This window comes from Rhincodon typus, chromosome 14, assembly GCF_021869965.1.
Source record: "Rhincodon typus isolate 14 chromosome 14, sRhiTyp1.1, whole genome shotgun sequence".
NCBI lineage: Eukaryota > Metazoa > Chordata > Chondrichthyes > Orectolobiformes > Rhincodontidae > Rhincodon > Rhincodon typus.
Window position 1 is genome coordinate 49013783 of NC_063345.1, and position 22129 is coordinate 49035911.

General features: G+C 39.9%; 1 protein-coding gene across 1 annotated transcript in view; it reads left to right on the top strand.

The window, feature by feature from the left end:
• LOC109926247 (kelch-like protein 4) overlaps positions 1-22129 on the top strand; it is a 149297-nt gene that overhangs the window by 114233 nt on the left and 12935 nt on the right. The window contains exon 8 of the mRNA XM_020526150.2: positions 17802-17964. Within this exon, the coding sequence (XP_020381739.1) occupies positions 17802-17964 (163 nt within the window). The remainder of the gene's footprint in view (positions 1-17801; positions 17965-22129) is intronic.

Consider the following 22129-nt stretch of genomic DNA (forward strand, 5'->3'; position numbering starts at 1 on the left):
CCAGCTTGCACTAAGCTTCACTGGATCACTAAAGCAAACCTGAGATAGAATTATTGGCCATATTTTCTTAACTATTACCATTTCTGAAGAAGAGTCACTGGGCTCAAAACTGTAACTCTGCTTTCACTCTACCATATTTGCTGAGTTTCTCCAGCAATTTCTGTTTTTGTTTCTATTTGTTAAAATGTAAATAAAGTATTTACAGGAACTCCTGAGAGTCATATAATAGTTTTCCTTAGAAAATGTATGGATAGAGATGTAGCAGACTCAGAATGGGATGGTTTAACTAAGTGCAACAGCTTTAAGATTGTAGGTTAGACACCATGCACCCAGATCCCACAGTAGGCAAAATCCATGAGGATAGAATAACACAGGATTGATTCCATGAGAGCAGCAGAGTCCATGGAGACAAAAGCATGCACAAATAATTCACACTACAAGAAAACCAAAAGAAAGGATAGGCTTGTATCATTTTTGGCACCATTCTCAAACTCAAGATGAAACAAGGCATTTTACAACCAATAAGATGCTTTACCTGAAGTGTAGTCACTTTTAATATAAGACGTACAGCAGTAAATTCAACACAGAAGATCCTACAAATGGAATTAGAAATGACCAAATCATCTGCGCTTTTGCAAAGTAATGTAGAAGGATTGATGCTGACCATGAATATAGGTGGATTTGCTTGTGTTTTTTGAAGAAGTGACAAAGAAGGTTGATGAAGGCAGAGCGGTAGACATTGTCCATAGGGACTTCAGCAATGAGTTCAACAAGGTTCTGCATGGTAGACTGGTTAGTAAAGTTAGATCACATAGGATCCAGGGGAGCTAGCCAATTGGATATAAAATTGGCTTGAAAGTAGGAAGCAGAGGGTGGTGGCACAGGGTTGCTTTTTGGACTCGAGGCCTGTGACCTGCAATGTCCCACAGGGATCATTACTGGATCCGCTGTTTTTTGTCATTTATATAAATGATTTGGATGTAAATAGAGGAGGTATGGTTGGTAAGTTTGCAGATGACATCAAAGTAGGTGGTGCAGTGGACAGTGAAGAAGATTATCTTAGATTACAATGGGACCTTGATCAACTGGGCCAGTAGACTGAGGAATGGCAGATGGAGTTTAATTTAGATAAATGTAAGTTGTTGCATTTTGGTAAGGCAAACCAGTACAGTTAATAGTAGGGCCCTGGGCAGTGTCGCCAAACAGAGAAACCTAGGGGTGCAGGTGCACAGTTCTTTGAAAGTGGAGTCACAGGTAGACAGGGTGGTTAAAAAAAAAGTGTTTTACAAGCTTGCCTTCATTTGTCAGAACATTGATTATAGGAGTTGGGACATCATTTTATGGCTGTATATGGGCATTGGTGAGGTCACTTTTAGAATACTGTGTACAATTCTGGTAACCGTTCTATAGGAAGTATGTTGTTAAACTTGACACGGCTCAGAAAAGATTTACAAGGATGTTGCTGGAACTGAAGGATTTGAGATATAGGGAGAGACCAAATAGGCTGGGTCTTTTTCCCCTGGAGCATCGGCGGCTGAGGGGTGACTTTATAGAGGTTTGTAAAATCATGAGGGGCATGGATGGAGTGAATAGCCAAGGTCTTTTTCCTAGGGTGAGGGAGTCCAAAACTAGAGACTATGGTTTAAGGTGTGAGGGGAAAGATTTGAAAAGGGCCTGAGGGCTAAGCTTTTCACACAGAGAGTGGAGCGTGTATAGAATGAGTTGCCAGAGGAACTGGTGGAGGCAGGCGCAATTACAACATTTAAAAAGCATCTGGGTTGGTATATGAATAGGAAGAGTTTACAGGGATATGGGCCAAATGCTGGCAAATATGACTAGGTCTGATTGGGATATCTTGTCAGCACGGATGAGTTAGACCGAAGGGTCTGTTTCCATGCTGAATGACTCTATGACTCTATGATAGAAAAAGTGTAAAGAGAAAGGTTAGAGCAAGTGAATAATGTACAAACCTCTCCAAAAGATCAATAATTTATAACAATTGACATTCAAAAAATCCCTGATGGATTGTACCAACAGATCGACCTGATAGCAGCACTCCGAGGCACAAGCAATCATTTCTCTTTAAGTGAGTAGTTTTTTTTGTTTTAACATACTACTCAATTAGTGCAATTGCCTTATACTCCCGTAAATCCATCAAAAAATTGTGCTTTTCTTCACTGTATAGATATCCATGTCACAATCATGTTCATGTTGTAATGAATGACAAGAATTCATTTTTTAAATATAAGCCTCTCAAGCAGAATATGTCTGATTCTAATAAACAGGTATTTTGCTCCCTTCCCCCATTTTGAGAATTAGCTGCTAGTAAGCATCACCATGGTGATAGATTGGGCTCAGCTATGTAACCCTCTTAAATCGGTCATGGTCAATCAGTATGCTTGCCCCAAATTCCACGTTAAATTGTTTCATTTTAATAATGGCTAGTTACTTAAACAAGATAATTTAGTTAGTGCTGGCATTAAATTCTATTTGTTAAAGACAAGCAGGCTAGTATGGCTCATGTTATCATGAATTATGAAAAAAACCTGGGAAGGTACTGCAGAATGACCAGTTCAATTGCAACTGTATGCCAGCAGGGAGTAAACACTTTGGAACAAAGGGGAGAAAATTAGTGAGCTTAAATAAATCCAAGCTGTCTCACATTTTTTCATACCAAATAAATACAAAGAATTATTATAGACACTTCATCCTATCAGTTGTTTTAGATTATCATTAAGCAGTTTTGAGGTCATAACTATGGGTCATGAAAATGTTGGAAAAGTGAATACAATATGAATTTTATTAACAGGTCATTTTGCCAAGCCTCAGTTCCTCAAGGATGGGTAGTGATGGGTAATTCTAACATAGAAATTGGGAACAGGAGTAGGCCATTCTACCCTTTGAGTCTGCTCTTCCATTCAAAAAGGTCAGGACTGATCTGATCTCAACCTTGACTTCACATTATCTGCTACCATGGCCAACTTTTCATCCCCCTTGCTTATCAAGATTCAATCTGCCTCTGCTTAAAAATATTCATAAACTCTATTTCAACTGTGTTTTGATGAAGATAGTTCCAAAGAGTCATGATCCTCCATGAGAAAACTATGACTCTCATGCTTCCATAAATGGATGACCTTTTCTTTTGAAGCAATGACCCCAATCTAGATTCTGCTACGAAAGGAAACATCCTTTTCACACCCTATCTGCCAACACCCTGCCAGATTGTGCCTGTTTCAATCAAATTGCCTCAACTCTTCTAAACTCCAGTAGAGTCTAGCCAGTCCAACCTCTCATGACAAGAAAACTTTGTCCATTTCAGATATTATCCCAGTAAACCTTCTCTGAATTGCTTTCAGTGCACTAATAATTAAATTCTAATTGTTAAAAACCAGCAGGCTTATTACAGCTCACGGTATGGCTTCCTTAAATAAGATGACCATTACTGTACACAATATTCCAGTTGCGGCCTCACCAATGCCCTACAGAACTGATGTATAGCCTCCATGCCTTTTTACTAAATTTCTATTGTAATAAACAACATTTTCATAATGGTTTCAATTACCTGTTGTACATGCATACTAACTTTTTGTGATTTATTAATTAGAACATCCAGTTCCCTCTGTACCTTGGAATTCTACAATGTCTCACTGTGTAGATAACATGCTTTCTTTTTACTCTTCTGGCCAAAATGGACAATTACACATTTTCTGACATCACAGTCGACTTGCCAGATCTTTGTTCATTCACAATTTAATTATATCGCTTTGTAGCCTCCTTATGTCCTCTTTGCAACTTACTTTTCTATCTGTCTTTGTGTCATCAGCAAATTTAGCAACCACGCTTTTGTTCACTGGATCCAAGCCATTTATATAAATTGTAAAATGTAGAGATCCAGCACTGAATCTTGTGGCTCACCAGTTGTTACGAATTGGCAACCAGAAAATGATAATTTTATAGCTTAGCTCCTGTTTCATGTTAGCTACATAATCTTTTCTCCATGCCAATATGTTGCCCCAGAACATGAGCATTTATTTTCCGCAATAATCTTTGATGTGGCACTTTATCAATAGCATTTTGGAAATCTCAGCATGTAATATCAGCAGGTTCCCCTTTATCCACAACACAGGTTATTTCTTCAAAGAGCTTTAGTTAATTCTTCAACATGATTTCCCTTCAAAAATCTATTTGACTCACCTGATTACCCTAAACCTTTGCCAGTGCACTGCTTTAACACCTTTAACCATAACATTAAAAAAAATCCCTACAGCAAACGTAAAGCTCACTGGCAGGTTGTGTTCTTCTTTTTGTCTTTGTCCCTTTTTGAGTAAATTAGTTCTATTCACTATTTTCCAATTAATGGAATTTTCTTTGCATCTGGGTAACTTTGAAACATTAAAATCAATGCATCAACTACCCCATTAATCATGTCTTTTCAGAACCTTCGATGAAGCTTTCAGGACCTGACACTTGTCAACTCAGTTCCAACAATTTTCTCAGTACTACTTCCCTCCTTATTGTAATGTTCTTGAGTTTCTTGCTCCCTTCCAGTTCCTAGTCTACGATTATTTCTGTGATGTTACTGGAAGTATATGTGGTAAACACTAAAGCAAAATACTTGTTCAATTCATCTCCTTAATGATAGGACATAAGATATAGGAGCAAAATTAGGCCATTCAGCCTAATGAGATCGCTCTGCCATTCTATAATGAATGACACATTTCTCAATCCTATTCTCCTGCCTTCTCCCCCTCCATAACCCTTGATCCCCTTACCAATTAAGAACCTGTCTTAAATACACACAATACCTTGGCCTCCACAGCCTTTTGTGGCAATGAGTCTCATAGATTCACTACCCTCTGGCTGAAGAAATTCCTCCTCATCTCAGTTCTAAAGGTCGTCCCTTCATTCTGAGGCTGTGTCCTTGGGTCCAAGTCTCTCCTACTAGTGGAAACCTTTCCTCCATGTCCACTGTATCCAAGCATCTCAATATTCTGTAAGTTTCAACGAAATTTCCCCTCAACCTTTTAAACTCCTAGTACAGACCCAGAGTTTTCAACTGTTGGTCATTTGACAAGCCCTTCATCGCCAGGATTATTCTTGTAAACCTCCTTTGGACACTTTCCAATGCCAACACATTATTTTCTCAATACAGGGCCCAAAACTGCTCACAATATTCCAAAGACAGGAGTCACACAACAGGTTTATTTGAAATCACAAGCTTTCGGAGTGCTGCTCCTTCGCCAGGTGAAGTCAGGCACTTCACCTGGTGAAGGACCAGTGCCCTGAGATCATGATTTCAAATAAACCTGTTGGACTATAACCTGGTATCATCTAACTTCTGACTTTGTCCACCCCAGTCCAACACTGGCACCTCCACATCACAATATTCCAAATATGGTCTGACCAGAGCTTAGTGCTGCCGAGGCTGTGTATCTCTGCTATTGTATTCTACCCCTCTCAAAATGAATGCTAACAATGCATTTGTCTTCCTAACTATCAACTGTGCCAAAATAGAATTAGGACTATGACTCCTAAATTTCTCTGTGCTTCAGATTTTTGAAGCCTTCCTCCATTTAGCAAATAGCCTATGCCTCTAGTCTTCCTATGTTGCAGTTTCCCACACTGTATTCCATCTGCCACTTCTTTGCCCACACTCCTAGTCTGTCCAAGTCCTGCAGCCTCCCTGCTTTCTCAACATGACCTGTATCTCCACCTACCTTTGTGTCATCTACAAACTTAGCAATAACGCCCTCAGTTCCTTCGTCCAGATCATTAATGTATCACATGATTAGTTATGGGTCCTGTGAAACTCCACTAGTCACTGGCTGCAATCCTGAAAAAGACCACTTTATCCCCATTCTCTGCCTTCTGCCTGTTAGCCAATCCTCTATCCATGCCATTACCTTACCTCTAACATGGTGAGCTCTTGTCTTATTTAGGAGCCTCCTGTAGAGCCCCTTTCAAAGGCCTTTTGGAAATCCAAATAGATCACGTCTATTATTAGAGAGTAATGATGGAGGGTTGCTTTTCAGACTGGAGGCCTGTGACCAGTTGTGTTCCACAGGGATTGGTTCTGGGTCCTATTTTGTTAATCATTTAAGTAAATGATTTGGATGAGAATACAGAAGACATAGTGAGTTGCAGATGACACCAAAATTGGTGGCATTGTAGACAATGAAGAAGGTTTTCTAAGATTACAAAGTGATCTTGATCAATTGGGTCAATGGGCTGAAAAATAGCAGATGGAGTTCAATCTGGATAATAGTTAGGTATTGCATTTTGGTACAACAAACAATTAAGGGTAGGGCCGTGGGTAGTATTGTACAGCAGATGGACCCAGGGGTGCAGGTATACGATTCTTTAAATTTTGTGACTCATATACGCAGGATGGTTAAAAAAGGTGTTTGTCATGCTTGCCCTCATTGCTCAGTCCTTTGAGTTTAGGAGTTGGGATGCCACGCTGTGGTTATACAGGACATTGGTGAGGCCTCTTCTGGAATACTGTGTCCAGTACTGGTCGCCCAGTTATAGGAAGGATATTATCAAGCTGGAGAGGGCTCAGAAGAGATTTACCAGGATGTTGCCGGGTATGGAAGGTTTGAGTTATAAGGAAAGGCTGGATAGGCTGGGACTTTTTTCTCTGGAGCATAGGAGGTTGAGAGTGACTTGGTAAAAGTTTATAAAATAATGAGAGTTGATGGTAGTTGTCTTTTTCCTATGATGGGGAATTTCAAGACTAGGGGGCACATTTTTAAGATGAGAGGAGAGAGATTTAAACAAAGGCATAAGACGCAATTTTTTTACACAGGAGTGGTTTACATGTAGAATGAACTTCCTGATGAAGTGGTGGATGCAGGTACAATTACAATGTTCAAAAGACATTTGGATGGATATATGAATAGAAAAGGCTTGGAGGGCTGTGGGCCAGGTGCAGACGGGTAGGACTAGTTTAGTTTTGGTTTATGTTCGGCATGGACTGTTTGGACCGAAAGATCTGTTTCTGTTCTGTATGACTATCTAGCTCTACGATGTCCACTGATCTCCTTTGTCTAACTTTCTCATTACCTCTTCAAAGAATTCTAACAGATTTGTTTAACATGACTTGCCCTCGATCAACAAAAATGCAACAATTTCTCTTCAGGGTACAACAACCAAATCGATTATAATTGTTCCACTCTCTCTTACTCATTCTTTATCTGCAAATCTAAAGTATAAATATGAGCATACTGGAGAAATATGAGGCTAATTACAGAATTGTCAGGGTCATTCCAGTTGAAATCAATTATAATATCAGACTTAGAAATCTTTTTCTCTGTAGGGTTCAAGTTGAATGTCTCCATTGCTGACCCATTTGGATGCTTAATGGCTTTATTTCTATCATTCAACATTAAATCTAGGTTCATGCTTATGCAATTTTGTCTATTGTGTATCAATTACTGATTAACAAGATCACATTAGTCGTAAAAATAAAAACACTGCTTTCTTCAGTCATTCACAGAAATGCAATCAATCATTTGCCAGCTCAATAATGACCACATTCTATATGTAATATGTGCATATACACGTGTTATGAGCGATTTGTTTTGGAAAGGTCGAGGTCTGGATTCCCTACTAGCTAGACAATATTCAGAGCACCATGTAGGAAGAGGCCCATTAGTGCCCTCTATTGTTGAGTCTATTGGATTTTGTTCCTGTGGCACCTCTTGCAGAAAAGTAGGACATTGATATCAGGAAATGATTTTTCTCCTCTTGCCATTGGTTACATTGCCAAATGCCTGAAATAAATATTCCCTAATTCTTGGCCCGTCCACTAATGTCTGTCCAGTCCTTTCAAGATTTTCAATAATTCTGTCAAATCTCCTTTTCATCTTCTTTCTCCAAATTAATATTTTATAATTATTTTGTGCAATCTGTCTAAATTGTGGCGCACATAATTAGGCGCTGCTCATCATTAACATCTTGTTTTTGTCATCTATTCCTCTATTTATAAAGCCCGGGTCTCTCCCAATACCTTCAACAATTTGAATATCCACATGCCACTCTGCTCCTGCCACCTTTATAATACATGGCCTCTCCTCACTTTCTAACCAAAATATAAGCTTCACATTCATATTCACCAGTCTCTCCATTAGATTTCACCTGCAATGTGTTTGTCTATTCCCTATCCTCTTATGATATATCATTATTCTTCTCTCAGATCACAATCCTTTTGAGTTTTGTGTTGTCTCAAATTTTGAAATTATACTCAGCTCACCATTGGGCCATTGATATATTCATTTCTGAAGAAAAGCAATTAAATATGTAAACATGAAATTCTTAATTCTCATAAGCTGCAATATCTTTAAATTAGAAAATTAATTATCTTTGTATTCTTCTTAGCTTTGCTGTTCTTAAAAACTTTTTCAAGTTTCTCATGATACAAATTGAATGCTACGCCATTCATAGGCAACGAACTGATATCAACATCATTGCTTGGCCATTAGATATCATAACTTTTATTCTAGAAATCATCAGTACAAATTATTTTTGTGCTGATAAAGTATACAGCACATTTCGGAGTTTGCAATTTCTGTCTGTAATAAAATTTGACTAATATTTCAGCTCCCTTCACACTGGCGAACAGACTATCAGTATTTTTCAGTCCCCTTCACACTGCCTTTATATCACAATATCTGAACTTTACATTTCCTATTGTTCTCAAGTAAACAGTAGTTGCTGTCAAGTATAGTTACTGTCAAAGTGTGTCACTTTCTTGACTCAATGGGAGCATTCTTAACTCTAAGTCAGGAGACCATGGGTACAAGTCTCCTTACAGAACCTAAGCACATAATGTCGTGTGAAAATGTAAGAGTGGAGGAGAATCATATTGTTGAAGTTGCCATCTTTCTGATGAGGTGTCAAAGTTGTCGCATCCAGGCCTTGGGTGAGATTCTCTGGTTTGTTACATGTCCAGATGAAGTACCCAAAATCGTTAAGTTCCCAGCTGATAAAGGTTGAACAGGCTTGCCTTCTTTATTCATCCATTCATGCCCCCTTTGTTGGTGACAATAAGGTTAATTTAAAAATGGATCCTTTTCTCCCAGATCCAAATGAATGTTTATTTTAAAAGGAGCCAAATAATCCAGGATTTCTTGCATTAATAAAGAATAAGTTTATTAATTTCTAAACTTGAGAATAATTTGTAAAGTAACATACTTACAAAAATATAGGTTTGAAATAAGAGGTATCCAAAAAATAGTAAGTTTAAAAAAAATGTTCACATTCATGTCTCACAAACTTGACTGAGTTTTTTTTGAACACCAAGAAGATTGATGAGGGCAGAGTGTTAGATGTTGTCTATATATACATTAATAAGGCCTTCGACAAGATTCTGCATGTTAGACCGGTTAGTAAAGTTACATCACATGGGATACAAAATTGTCAATTGGATACAAAATTGGCTTGACCGTAGGAGACAGAAGGCGGTGATACAGGGTTGTTTTTCAGACTGGAGGCCTGTAACCAACGGTGTTGCGCAGGGATTAGTGCTGAGTCCACTGTCGTTTGTCATTTACATAAACAACTTGGATGAGAGTATAGGAAGCATAGTTAGTAAGTTTGTGGATGATACCAAAATTGGTGTTACAGTGGACAGTGAAGAAGGTCATCAAAGAGTTCAACAGGATTTTGATCAGCTGGGCCAATGGGCCCAGCAGTGGCAGATGGAGTTTAATTTAGAAAAAATGCGAGGTGTCGCATTTTGATAAGAAGAAGAAGGGCAGGACTTATACAGTTAATGGTAGGGCCCTGGGGAGTGTTGCTGAGCAGAGAGACCTAGGAATTCAGGTGCATAGCTCCTTGAAAGTGGCTTAACAGGTAGACAGGGTGGTTAAGAAGGCATTTAGGAAGTTTGCCTTCATTGCTCAGATCATCGAGGATAGAAATTGGGACATCATGATAAAGTTGTACAGGACGTTTGTGAGGCCACTTTTGGAGTACCGTGTACAGTTCTGGTTGCCCTGCTATAGGAAGGATATTATTAAATTGGAGTGGGTACAGAAAAGATTTACAAGGATGTTCCTGGAACTAGAACGTTTGACTTGTGAGGAGAGATTGGATAGGCTGGGACTTTCTTCGCTTGACCATAGGAGATAGGAGGTTGAGGGGTGACCTCATAGAAGTTTATAACATCACAAGGGGCATAGATAAGGTGAATAGCAAATGTCTTTTCCCTAGAGTAGGTGAGTTTAAAATGAGAGGGCAGAATTTTAAGGTGAGGTGAAAGATTGGCAACCCTTCCACATAGAAGGTGGTTCGTATACAGAATGAACTGCCAGAAGAAGAAATGGATGCAGGCACAGTTCTAACATTTAAAAGACATTTGGACAGGTACATGAATAGGAAAGCTTTCGGGGGATATGAGTCAATCGCAGGAAAGTGGGACTAGTTCAGTTTGGGAAATTTGGTTGGCATATATGAATTGGACCAAAGGGTCTATTTCTGTGTTGCATGACTCTATCTATGACAATTCATTTATAAATCCACTTTTTTCTCTTGGCTGTCCAATGTGTTGATGTTTATGCAGCTATTTGCAAGTTTTTTTTAGTAAAGAACATTCTAAATTTTGAATCATGTTGAGCATCTCAGTGATTTTTTTTTCCTGTACTTATAGTGCAATTGTGCATCAACTGTCCTTTTATTTTTAGTTGGATAACTCCTGGTCCCTGGATTTGAGTAGGGGATTGCCTGAGTGTTTCTGAATTCAGCATTTTAATGTACCTTAGAGGACTAATGCATCTGCTCTAAAGTCAAGTTCAAAATTCATTTAATATCCATTTACTTTTATTTCAGCACTCCACTACATCCCTATTGATTCAGTTATTTCTCCCAGGAATCATATTAGCTATCTCACTTTTCAATCTCTTAGATATTACTTTTTCTTATGGATTTTCCTTCAGTTTGGGAGACTAAAATCTTTTTAACAAGATAGACTGTTTTAAAATATCTAATCTTCCAGTAGGCATTCTGCCTTTTGGGCAGGAAAACCTTACTATGGATACAGCATCCTCCATCCACAGTGAGAACACTGCAGAGAAGCATATGTTGCCCTTTCTTCATGCTTTCCTGACCCTAGCTTTATTGTGCTTTCACATGTTGTACTGCCTTGATGTTTTTTTCCGTAGAATCTCTCTCTCACATTTTCTCACTTGAACATGTCTCACAAGTTGTAACATTTTTGCCAAAGTTATATCTTCTCTGGACTGTAAAAATTCAGTAAGGTTTTTTCCAAAAATCTACCCACGATGTGGCCTCTAATCATTTTAGTTTTTTTTTAATTCATTAACCAGGCCATCCCATATTTTCCGTTACCTCTTCAGTAAAATAGGCCATCAATAAATGAATTTATATTCTCCCCTGGGCTTTTGCTTCTACTTATTAAATTCCAATCTCATATGATTATATTCAACGAAATACTGAAATATCATTAAGAGCTCTGCTAATTTCATAAATGGCGATTACTTAATTTACTCTGCCTCGCTAAAATCTTATCTGCAATGTTGCTGAATATATAGAGCAGGGTACCAGCCTGGTCCTTATTTAATTTTGCTGCTAACCTTGAAATGTTCCTGTATTTAATGAATTATCTGTGCCTGTTCTGCTACTTCTTGACTTGTCATGGTGTCTTCCACATGTTCAAAACGTTCTGGTAACAGGAGAATGTGTACCATGGCTTTCTCTCATCAGAGATTGCTTCCTGCTCTGTTTCATTTTCATTTCGATAGATGCTGGGCTGCTGGCTGCTCCTCAGCTGCTGGATTGTTCCTTTAATGATCCTCCAACTGCTTTGTCCTGCTGCTCTGATTGTATAAGCTTCTCCTGCTGATCTGTCCTGCTGTTGAGTCAAAATACTGATGACATCAAAAGATAAGACGACAATGCAGGAAAATATTGTTGAGGGAGATGATCAACCATGATCTGGAATGGTCGAGCAAGATCAGGGAACTGAAAGGCCTATCAGTGCTCCTTCATCCTACCTTCCTCCCACTTATCTTTGTTTACAAGAGTATCTTAGTTCTCTTAGTTCTGGACTCACCACAAAAGGAATCATCCCTTCCACATCCAGGTCACCAAGACCATTCAGGATCATATAAACATCAATCGAATTACCCCAAACTTACTTTAAATTCCAGTGAAAACAAGCCCAGCATGTTCAATCTTTCCTCAGAAGACAACACACTCTCTGTATGTACCAATCTGGTAGAACTCCTTTGAAATACCTTCAGTGCCTTGAACCTTTCCTTAAATAATGCACACAATATGTAGTCTCGTCAATACCTTGTACAACTGAAGCATAAGATCCTTGTATTTTTGTTCACTTCCTCTTGGTAATAAAGCATAGCTATCCATTGCCTTCTTAATCATTTGCTGTATCTTGATACTAATGTTTTGTGACTCACCCACAAGAAAACTGAAATCCTTTTGGATTTTGAAATTCAGTACTCTTTCTTAATTACTGTGCAAGTGTGGCAGATAGTAGACAATTGGTCCAAAATTTCTAGAAAATTGCTAGGGGCTAAGGGATGTCTATCAACATCAGGAAGTCATTAGACTGGGAGAATAGACTGTATGCTCACAGTCTACATCAGCCTGTACCAGTTAGCCTGCAGTGTTGATGTTGGCGACAGTGGGAATAGAGTTTGAAATCCTAAAATTGGCTCTACACGAGTCTTTTTCGCTTCTTAATTCCATGAAAATCCAGCATGATGAGTCCAAGGTTCTCTTTCTGTGATACACCTGTTCTATGAGCTGAGTCTTATTTTTAAGCTAGGTTTGAGTTGTTCGAGATGTTTGGAAGAATTCCCTCTGTGAGGTCTAGTGGGTTTTCTCATCACATTTTACCAACCTCACCTCATTAATTACCTCTCCCACCCTGTGGCGTCCCTCACATCCGACTTTGGCTTCAATTTAGCAGATGCCAGCCCGTATCTGTCAAGGACATTTCAACAAGGTGTTGAGGAAGGGGGAGGATGGGACCTGTCAAGGGTGTGGCACAAGGGAGGAGTCCTCTTTCTGAAGGACTACCAAACAAGGCTATAACAGCAGACCCTGGCAGCCTGGACAGAGGTTTACCACTCAGCTTACAGACATCGCCATGATTGAGAAAAATGGCTAATAGTGCCATAAAAGGGTCAATGATCTTCTCTGCTGCATCAATGCAAGTGCAACACTCCTGTCTCTGCCAACGCGTATTCACTATATCTCTGGTACTGCCTCTACCTCCCACCAAGGAACATGCTCTAGCACTCACTGTTGCCCGGAACTTCTTCCCTCACTTACTCTTACTGTCTCTACCCTCCACATTACTAATGCTGCAAAGATCTGTGCTGCCTCCTCAGTTACCCTGAAACACCTCACCCTGCATTAGGAATAACAACCGCACTACTCATTTTGAGGGATGCAATAGCCCTCGTGGCCAGAAGCTGCAGTGGTACAGTGTAGCATGGAAGCATCTGTCTGCCTCCCAGGTCAGCCTGGTGACTGCCAGACTGCAGGGTCTGATGGGAAGGCGCGCACTATGCACCCTATCACTCCCGCTCCCACGTGTCCTCAGAACGAAGGACAGAGTGACAGGGAACCTGGTACATGCTCCACATGCCCCTTCCTCTTCAAGATTGCCCTGACCAGTAGTGTATGCCCTGGACTGTAATGGGAGGCTGTCCTTGATTGGCTACTCCAGGACTCTCTGACTGACTGGTGCTCACATGGACTTGAGGGAATATTCCCCTAAGTTGTTTTTGACCTCGCTGTTTGCTTGATGCACATGCAGTATGTTTGTCATGTAAGCTGCTGTGCAGATGTGAGATGGGTGTAGTGCACTGTCATACAGCAATATGTAGACCTTTTTGACTGAGGATTTCAGACAAGCCAGGCAAGCTGCCTGGCTCTGTGCCTGTATTCATCGGTACAGCAAGGCAAGGCATGGATACTGTGAGCATGCAGGTAGACATTAAGTGACTGAGTACAAAAAGACCAAGTGACCAGCCCTGAGATACATCAGTATGGTGAATAATCAGGATGCAGCATCATCCCAAGAGGGCTGGATTACAATTCTGTATCAAACTAGGTGATTTGTCATCAGGACAAGACTTGGCATTTTAAGCACAAATCTCACAGACATTGCAATAAATTTAGCCTTTATTTTTGTTCAATTCATTGGATGTAGATTATGCACTTGGATTAATCTGTTGATATGCAAGTGTAGAAGATTTCACTAATTATAGTGATAAGATGGTGGATCATTATGTGTATTTTTCAGTAGAATGTTGGACTGGGTCCAGAACAAAGATCTCCCCTCTTTAAGGTTTTAGTGTGATAGTATTTTGTAACAATCACTTTTTTCTTGGATTATGGACTAGAAAGTAGGAAAAAGATGCTGCTTTAAACCAAGAATTATGATCCCAGTCAACGTTATTACCAGACAAATCAGATCACAAACTGAAATGTGGTTTGATAGTTTTTTTTGTTTTATTTGGTTTTATATGGTACACTTGCACTGAAACATAGGCATATGATGCTGCAGATTTGGTTTTAAGGATAAAACAGAAGTTTATTACAAAAAATAAATTAAGATAAAACAGAACAAACCAAACCATTTATACTTAACACAATTTTACAGACTTCAAAACACATAGCAATATAAAATTCCATCTATTCCTGACATCATCACTTTACAGTGCACAAATATCACAAAGTTTGCTTCTTGATCAAATCTGTAGCTTTGTTTTAACTGTTTCTTTTGTTTCTTTCAATGTCTGATCTTGAGAGCTTCATAGCCTCTTCCTTGATTATTCAAAAACTGAGCTTAAATGACCCTTTCAAGTTTCTAATCAAACACTTCTGATTTGAAATTTTTACTGACTGTTCTGGCCTAACTCCTTCCTCCAGGAAAAACTGTTCTTACGCCAACATTTGAAGCAAAAACTCTCCAGTCTATGATTTTTGTTTTCCAAAATGAAAATCACTTTTCATTTCTTTGAAACCAAAAGCAAGCTAATGACATTCAATATTTGTTCTCACTAATTGTAAAACTCTCCCAATACAAGCACATTCCCATTATCACTCCAGGAGCACCCCAGTCAGCTGTATACTTATGCATTCTGGTTTAAATCATGGTTTCAAAAACAGTGGCAAGTTAATCATTAAACATACATGAGGGGCAAAATCCAAGTGCCTCTAGATCAAAATTGAAACTCTGAAATAAGTTATATTCATGTATAAATCTCACACCTCACAACACGTGAGGAACAGTGGAAGAAGATGTTGTATTTTTTAAAATGAGTTACTAGAACTCATGTGAATTGCATCTACTATGTTGCTGTATTCAAGGAGTGGGACAGATTACTAGGCATATTGACTCCATTTTTGTATATTTATGGCAGCTTTGCCCAGGTGCAGTCCTTCGATTGGCTTTTCAATTGTTCATGGTGATTTGGGGGTAAGTGCAGTCTTATTGCAAGATGATTTGTCAGGAACAGAAGATGTCAGTGGGGAACTTTAAAGAAATTAAACCATTATGAGTGGAAGTACTCTACAGTAGACAGAGGCTTTGGGGTTATTTTTGACTCTTCAAAATTTGGAAGTCTATCTGACAGGGATACAAAAAAAACATTAATCTATACTCACCACAATCTACTAATTACAAACTGCTAATTAAAATGTTTAAAACCTGAAATACAAGATTATTCAGATGGAGATCACCCAATGTATGGAATGTTCATGTTGCTGGTGAAAATAATATGAAAGCAGACACACTATCTGGAATGTGAAAATGGTGGTTAAGAATATAAGGTAATATAATTTCATTGACCGATTGAGGACTTGCCCTTTCAGTCTCTGATGATGCTATTTCCTCTCTTCGCCTCAATTGAGGAATTTGCGGTGATCAGTTTCCTTGTTAAGTAGTGAGTGAAATCAGCTACTAAAATATTTTATTTTACTTTTCCAACACAGGAGGGAGAAAGAGACTTAAGTGTTTTCTCCTCCACAGACTGGATATTTATCCTCTATTGTCAACATGTAGACTGTAGCTATTTGCCCAGGAACCAAACAAGAGACTGATGCTGTGCTGAGCTCTCTTAAACCAAAACAATTGGACAAATGGAAAACTGATGAAAGGACTGTTTCTGAGCAAAACTGCCCTGAATACATCCTCTTCCACAGCTTGATTAAGGCAACAGTGCAGATACAACTCACAATGTAATCTAGCAACTCTGCAACATCTTCCACAGTTTCTTTAGCCTAAAGCAGTATTTTTCCCCTTATTTTAGATTACAGTTCAGACGAGAATGAAACTGGGCTTTATTCACCTCCATTCTCATTACAGACAAGCCACAATTTCAAAAATACAATCAGAGATAGCAGGAACTGCAGATGCTGGAGAATCCGAGACAACAAGGTGCAGGTCTGGATGAACACAGCAGGCCAAGCAGCATCATAGGAGCAGAGAGGCTGACGTTTCGGGCCTAGACCCTTCATCAGAAAAGGGGGAGGGGAAGGGGGTTTTGAAATAAATAGGGAGAGAGTGGGAGGCGGATAGAAGAGGGATAGAGGAGAGGATAGGTGGAGAGGAAACAAACAGGTCGAAGAGGCGGGGATGGAGCCAGGAAAGGTGAGTGTAGGTAGGGAGTTAGGAAGGGGATAGGTCAGTCCAGGGAGGATGGACAGGTCAAGGGGGCGGGATGAGGTTGGTCGGTAGGAGATGGAGGTGCGGCTTGAGGTGGGAGGAGGGGATAGGTGGGAGGAAGAACAGGTTAGGGAGGCAGGGACGAGCTGGGCTGGTTTTGGGATGCGGTAGGGGGAGGGGAGATTTTGACACTTGTGAAATCCACATTGATACCATTGGGCTGCAGGGTTCCCAAGCGGAATATGAGTTGCTGTTCCTGCAACCTTCGGGTGGCATCGTTGTGGCACTGCAGGAGGCCCAGGATGGACATGTCGTCTGAGGAATGGGAGGGGGAGTTGAAATGGTTCGCGACTGGGAGGTGCAGTTGTTTATTGCGAACCGAGCGTAGGTGTTCTGCAAAGCGGTCCCCGAGCCTCCGCTTGGTTTCCCCGATGTAGAGGGAGCCACACCGGGTACAGCGGATGCAGTATACCACATTGGCAGATGTGCAGGTGAACATCTGCTTGATGTGGAAAGTCTTCTTGTGGCCTGGGATGGGGGTGAGGGAGGAGGTATGGGGGCAGGTGTAGCACTTCCTGCGGTTGCCGGGAAAAGTGCCGGGTGTGGTGGAGCTGGAGGGGAGTGTGGAGCGGACAAGGGAGTCACGGAGAGAGTTGTCCCTCCGGAAAGCAGATAAGGGTGGGGAGGGAAAAATACATTTCATTTCAAGGTTTATGGCACATAGACAACAAAACACAAGACTTACATCCATTCATCTCTTATACAAGTCTCACACAATCACTATTGCCTCTTCCAACTAACCTGCTTGAGCATATATACCCTCCCCTGCAACTAACTACAAACTGTTTCAGGTGTCAATGAACTGTTTCTAGGTCAACAGTAAGCACAAATGTTTCATTTCTGATCGCATAATCAAGCCTTTATAATCTGCCGTACATGCTTCATGAAGATGCTTTCATCTAGAGTTATTGATATTTTGTTCTTTGTGATTTGTAGTCAACATGTTAAATTTCTGTGGAATTTATGTTGTGAAACTGAATTTAAAAAAAACTAATATTTAACACTTCATAACTACCATGTAAATATGAGATGCTCTCATATTTGAACACAAAGATGGCCAAATGTGCTTTTATTTCAGGAGTAGCTGTACTTGAAGGACCAATGTATGCAGTTGGTGGACATGATGGTTGGAGCTACCTTAACACTGTAGAAAGGTGGGACCCACAAGCTCGTCAGTGGAACTACGTTGCAAGCATGTCAACTCCAAGAAGCACGGTAGGAGTTGCTGCATTAAATGGCAAGTAAGTAGCTGCAGATTGACTGTGTTAAAAATTAAAATGACTCAAAAAAACTGCACGTTGTTTAAAGTTACATTACTAAAATTAAGCTCACTAAATGTACTTATTGCTAAGTGATAAAAGAGCCTGAATTTGCAACCAATTGTGGCGTGACAAAAAATAAAATTCTGATGTTAAAGAAAAGTGCCCACAAGAATCTAGTGACATCTGTGTTTTCCCTTGATGTTATTTGAACCTGGCACCAAATTTACAGAATCTTTAAGCGTTCAGCAGCAGTGATGTCATCAGGCAGAGTAAGTAGCCGGTCACATTGAAGAATTCTCACCGACAGAAAACCAGTTCTTAAAAATGTATCCATAATTCTTCATTTGACATAATTTATTCAGGGCAAAAAAAGAAATCAGGACAATACGTTAATAATTGAAATATGATAAACATACTAAATGTCTTAACGATAAAAAAAAGAACTTTCACTTATCATAGAAAGAAATTGACATTTCCTGCATACAGAATTAGTGTTTCAAAGTCAGATAAGTTTGTTCCGAAGTAGTTATAATTTATGCTACTATCAAACCCCGAGCAGTTCATGATGGTTCCACACAGGATACTCCAAACAGTTCACCCTGGAGGGCTTATGTGGGATGAAATGGTTCCATTACTTTATTCAGCTATTCCCTTGGTTGGTTGCAACGAGGTTAATTTATAAAGGATCCCTTCCCTGTGGATAGTTTGCTCCCAGACCCAAAAATGAACTTATGTTTTACAGGGAGTCAATTCAATCAGGCTTTGAACTGAGTCAACAAAGTTTATTAGAATAGAATATCCTTTATTGTCACAAGAATTCAAGTACAGAAGCACAGTGAAAAGTTTACACGTCACCTCTCATGGCATCATCTTAGTGAAAAGTACCTAGGTGCAAATCTTACATGCAAAAAGAGGAATAAAAAAGGAAGTTGCATTATTTCAGTGATTCATAGTATAAGTCGGAAATAAGACATAATTAAAAGGATAAATATTACTGTCAGATGAACAAATTACAGATAAACATTACATTGCAGTAGCTCAGCACAGGGGCTTCCACACGTGGTCTGACCAGCCTTGCAACTTGCTGACTGGCCGTGCTGTACCCCAAACCAACTATTGTCCCGACTCCGCTCCAGCTGTCAGATGCTCCAGGCCTCCAGCCGGCCTGCTCTGCGCTGCTACAGGCCTCCAGCCTGCTCCGCACTGCTCCTGGCCTCCAGCCTGCTCCGCGCTGCTCCAGGCCTCCAGCCTGCTCCGCACTGCTCCTGGCCTCCAGCCTGCTCCGCGCTGCTCCAGGCCTCCAGCCTGGTCCGCTCCAGGCCTCCAGCCTGCTCCGCGCTGCTCCAGGCCTCCAGCCCGGTCCACTCCAGGCCTCTAGCCCACTTTGGTCCAGCAAGCTTTCTTATCAGAAAGAAAAACACCTTAAAATCTTAGAAAAAAAAAGAGAGGAAGAAAAGGGGGAAAACAAATAAAAAACTGGATGGATTGATGAGCCCTGGGCTGAGGAGCCTGAACGCTACCTACTCCGCCATCACCATCTTGAATTAATTACTATATGTGAGAAGAATCAGTAATGTAACAGTTATAACACATATATCCTATATATAATAAGTCCAAAAAGATCAAAATTAAAACAAAATACCAATCAGTCTCTGAACTATTCACAAAGATTGAGTCGTTGAATTTTATGGCTATTTACAGTGGAGGCTACTGATAGGATTGACATTGATGGACAAACAGTTAGCTCCTTGATCTTCAGTTTTGCAGATGGTTTGAGATTCAGTTGGGTGATGCCTTTTGACTGTGATTTAAGTCCAACATTCAGAGTGAGAGGGATCCTTTGTTGTCCTTTTACCTTTTTAACTCAAAGTTAGAGAGGATCTTTACCTGCAACACAAAGATAACCAGGAGATAATTCTTTGAATGTTACCTTCACAGCACACTACTGCTCAAACTTAAGCTGGTAAACACAAGACCATTCAGTCCCACTAGTCCATTCCAGTGCAGTTGAAATTGCTTTTTAAGCCTTGTCATTGTGTGTTTTTGGAAGGCAAAACAGATATGTCTGTAGAGGTTGCTTCCTGCTGATAGCAGGAGAAGTCAGCCTCTTTATTATCCCTTCTTAAGTTTCTCCTTGTTTTATATATCCATGACAATTTATCTGTAATATATTGGATGGCCTTCACACAGGACTTTTCCAGATTGTCACTGAATATAAATCCACAGATCTTTTTCTTTTGTGAAATCCTCCTTTTAAAAGCATTTTAGAATTAAAAGTTAAAAAAGTGTGTAAATATTTTGGGGTTCTCTTCCATCGTCATAACAATTAGAACACCATTTAAAACTGAATTAGACCTTAACTTTTCATTGGCCTTAGACAGCAACATTACAAAATAAATTCTCATCAGTTCATTGATTTCTAAAGACTACCATCAGCAAGAACACCAACACAAAAACATACAGAGGAGGAGGGAGTCATAAAGCAACTGGTGGATTTTCACATTCAACCAAATATGTGTGGATACAAGGTGTTGCTACCTGTGCCACAGAGTAATCACGATGAACACAACTCATTTTACAATCTCAGAATCCAGGCATTGAGCACTTTACTGCAGGAAACAAAAAGCTATACTTTAAATCCTTAATACCCCATCTTCTGATATAAGGAAAATTTGCAAAAGTGTTGGCAATCTGAAACAAGGAATACTGAAAAGACACAATATTAGTTTGTGCCCAAACCCTTCCAATGGGCTCAAAAGAGAAACAGGCTCCATTATATGACTGAACAACACAAAAGTGTGAGGAATAGTAGTAGACGTCAAGTTCTTAAAAATACTGCAAAGAAGGAAGATCTAGCGAAAAAGATTTAAAATATTGAAATTGCTAAGGAAGGCAGTGGAAAACCAAGCTGGCTAACAGCCTGAGGCTGCCTAATAGCTAGCATTATTTTCAAATTTCTCCTGAGAGGCATTGATGCACACAGCTCTTCTTAATAGATGGAATGTTCACCCACGCAAACAATTTTAATACTTGGCATGCTATTTACCTGAAGACATGGTGTAAGTACAGGGAGAGCAGTTCAACACACCTAAATGGTACCTTTACAGTCACCCAGTGATCGGGAAAATAATAACTTTGAAAAGCGAATAGGGGAGGTTTGAAACGCAAGGTGATGGGAGGAAAACAAGCAGAGAGCAAGACTCAGTGTTTTGCAGGCTGCCCGGGGAAGAATAATAAACAGATATTGAAGTATGTACTAAGCTTCATTGTAGAGTGTAGATCAATGATTGAGAAGGCACAGCAGGAGCGGGAGGAAGATTTGATGGTGTGAGTTGCAGTGAAATCAGGATTACAGCAAAATCATCAATACAACAGACAAAGAAGTCAAAGTAGTGGTGTTGCAACAAAGCATGTTCCATATCCTACAAAACAAAAATAGGCATAACTGGGAGCTACTCTGTTTTCTGTCTTGTAGTTGGAAATTCAAGTTCAAAAACAGACACAAGGTTTGAACAAATCTGGCAAAACCCCGCTATTTCAGCCACAACATGACATCACAATGCGTTGACCAATAAAAGCAAGTGTACCAAATGCTTTCTTCACCACCCCGTCTATCTGTGATTCCACTTTCAAGGAACTATGAGCCTCTCTTTATTCAGCAACACTCCCTAAGGCACTACCACTAACTGCCTAAGCCCTGCCCTGATTTGCCTCACCAAAATGCAACATCTCACATTTATCTAAATTAACCTTCATCTGCCTCTCCTTGGCCCATTTGATCAAGATCCCTTTGCACTCTGAAATAACCTTCCTCACTGTCCACTACACCACCTATTCTGCAAACTTACTAACCATTCCTCCTATATTCACAACTAAATCATTTATATTAATGGCAAAAAGTAAAGCAGTGGACCCAGCACCGATCCTCGTCGCACGCTGCTGGTTGCTAGTCACTGGCCTCTAGCCCAAAAAAAACAACTCTCCACCACCAGCCTGTTGTAAGCTCCTGGGTAATTCCAAAAAAAATGTGCCAGCTTAACATGTCACTCTGATTTGCAGAGAACTGGTCCCTGCATATGAATATATGTCATATTCCGGCAAGCATAAATAGGTCATGTTAAGAGCTCAACTGATCATTTTCAAT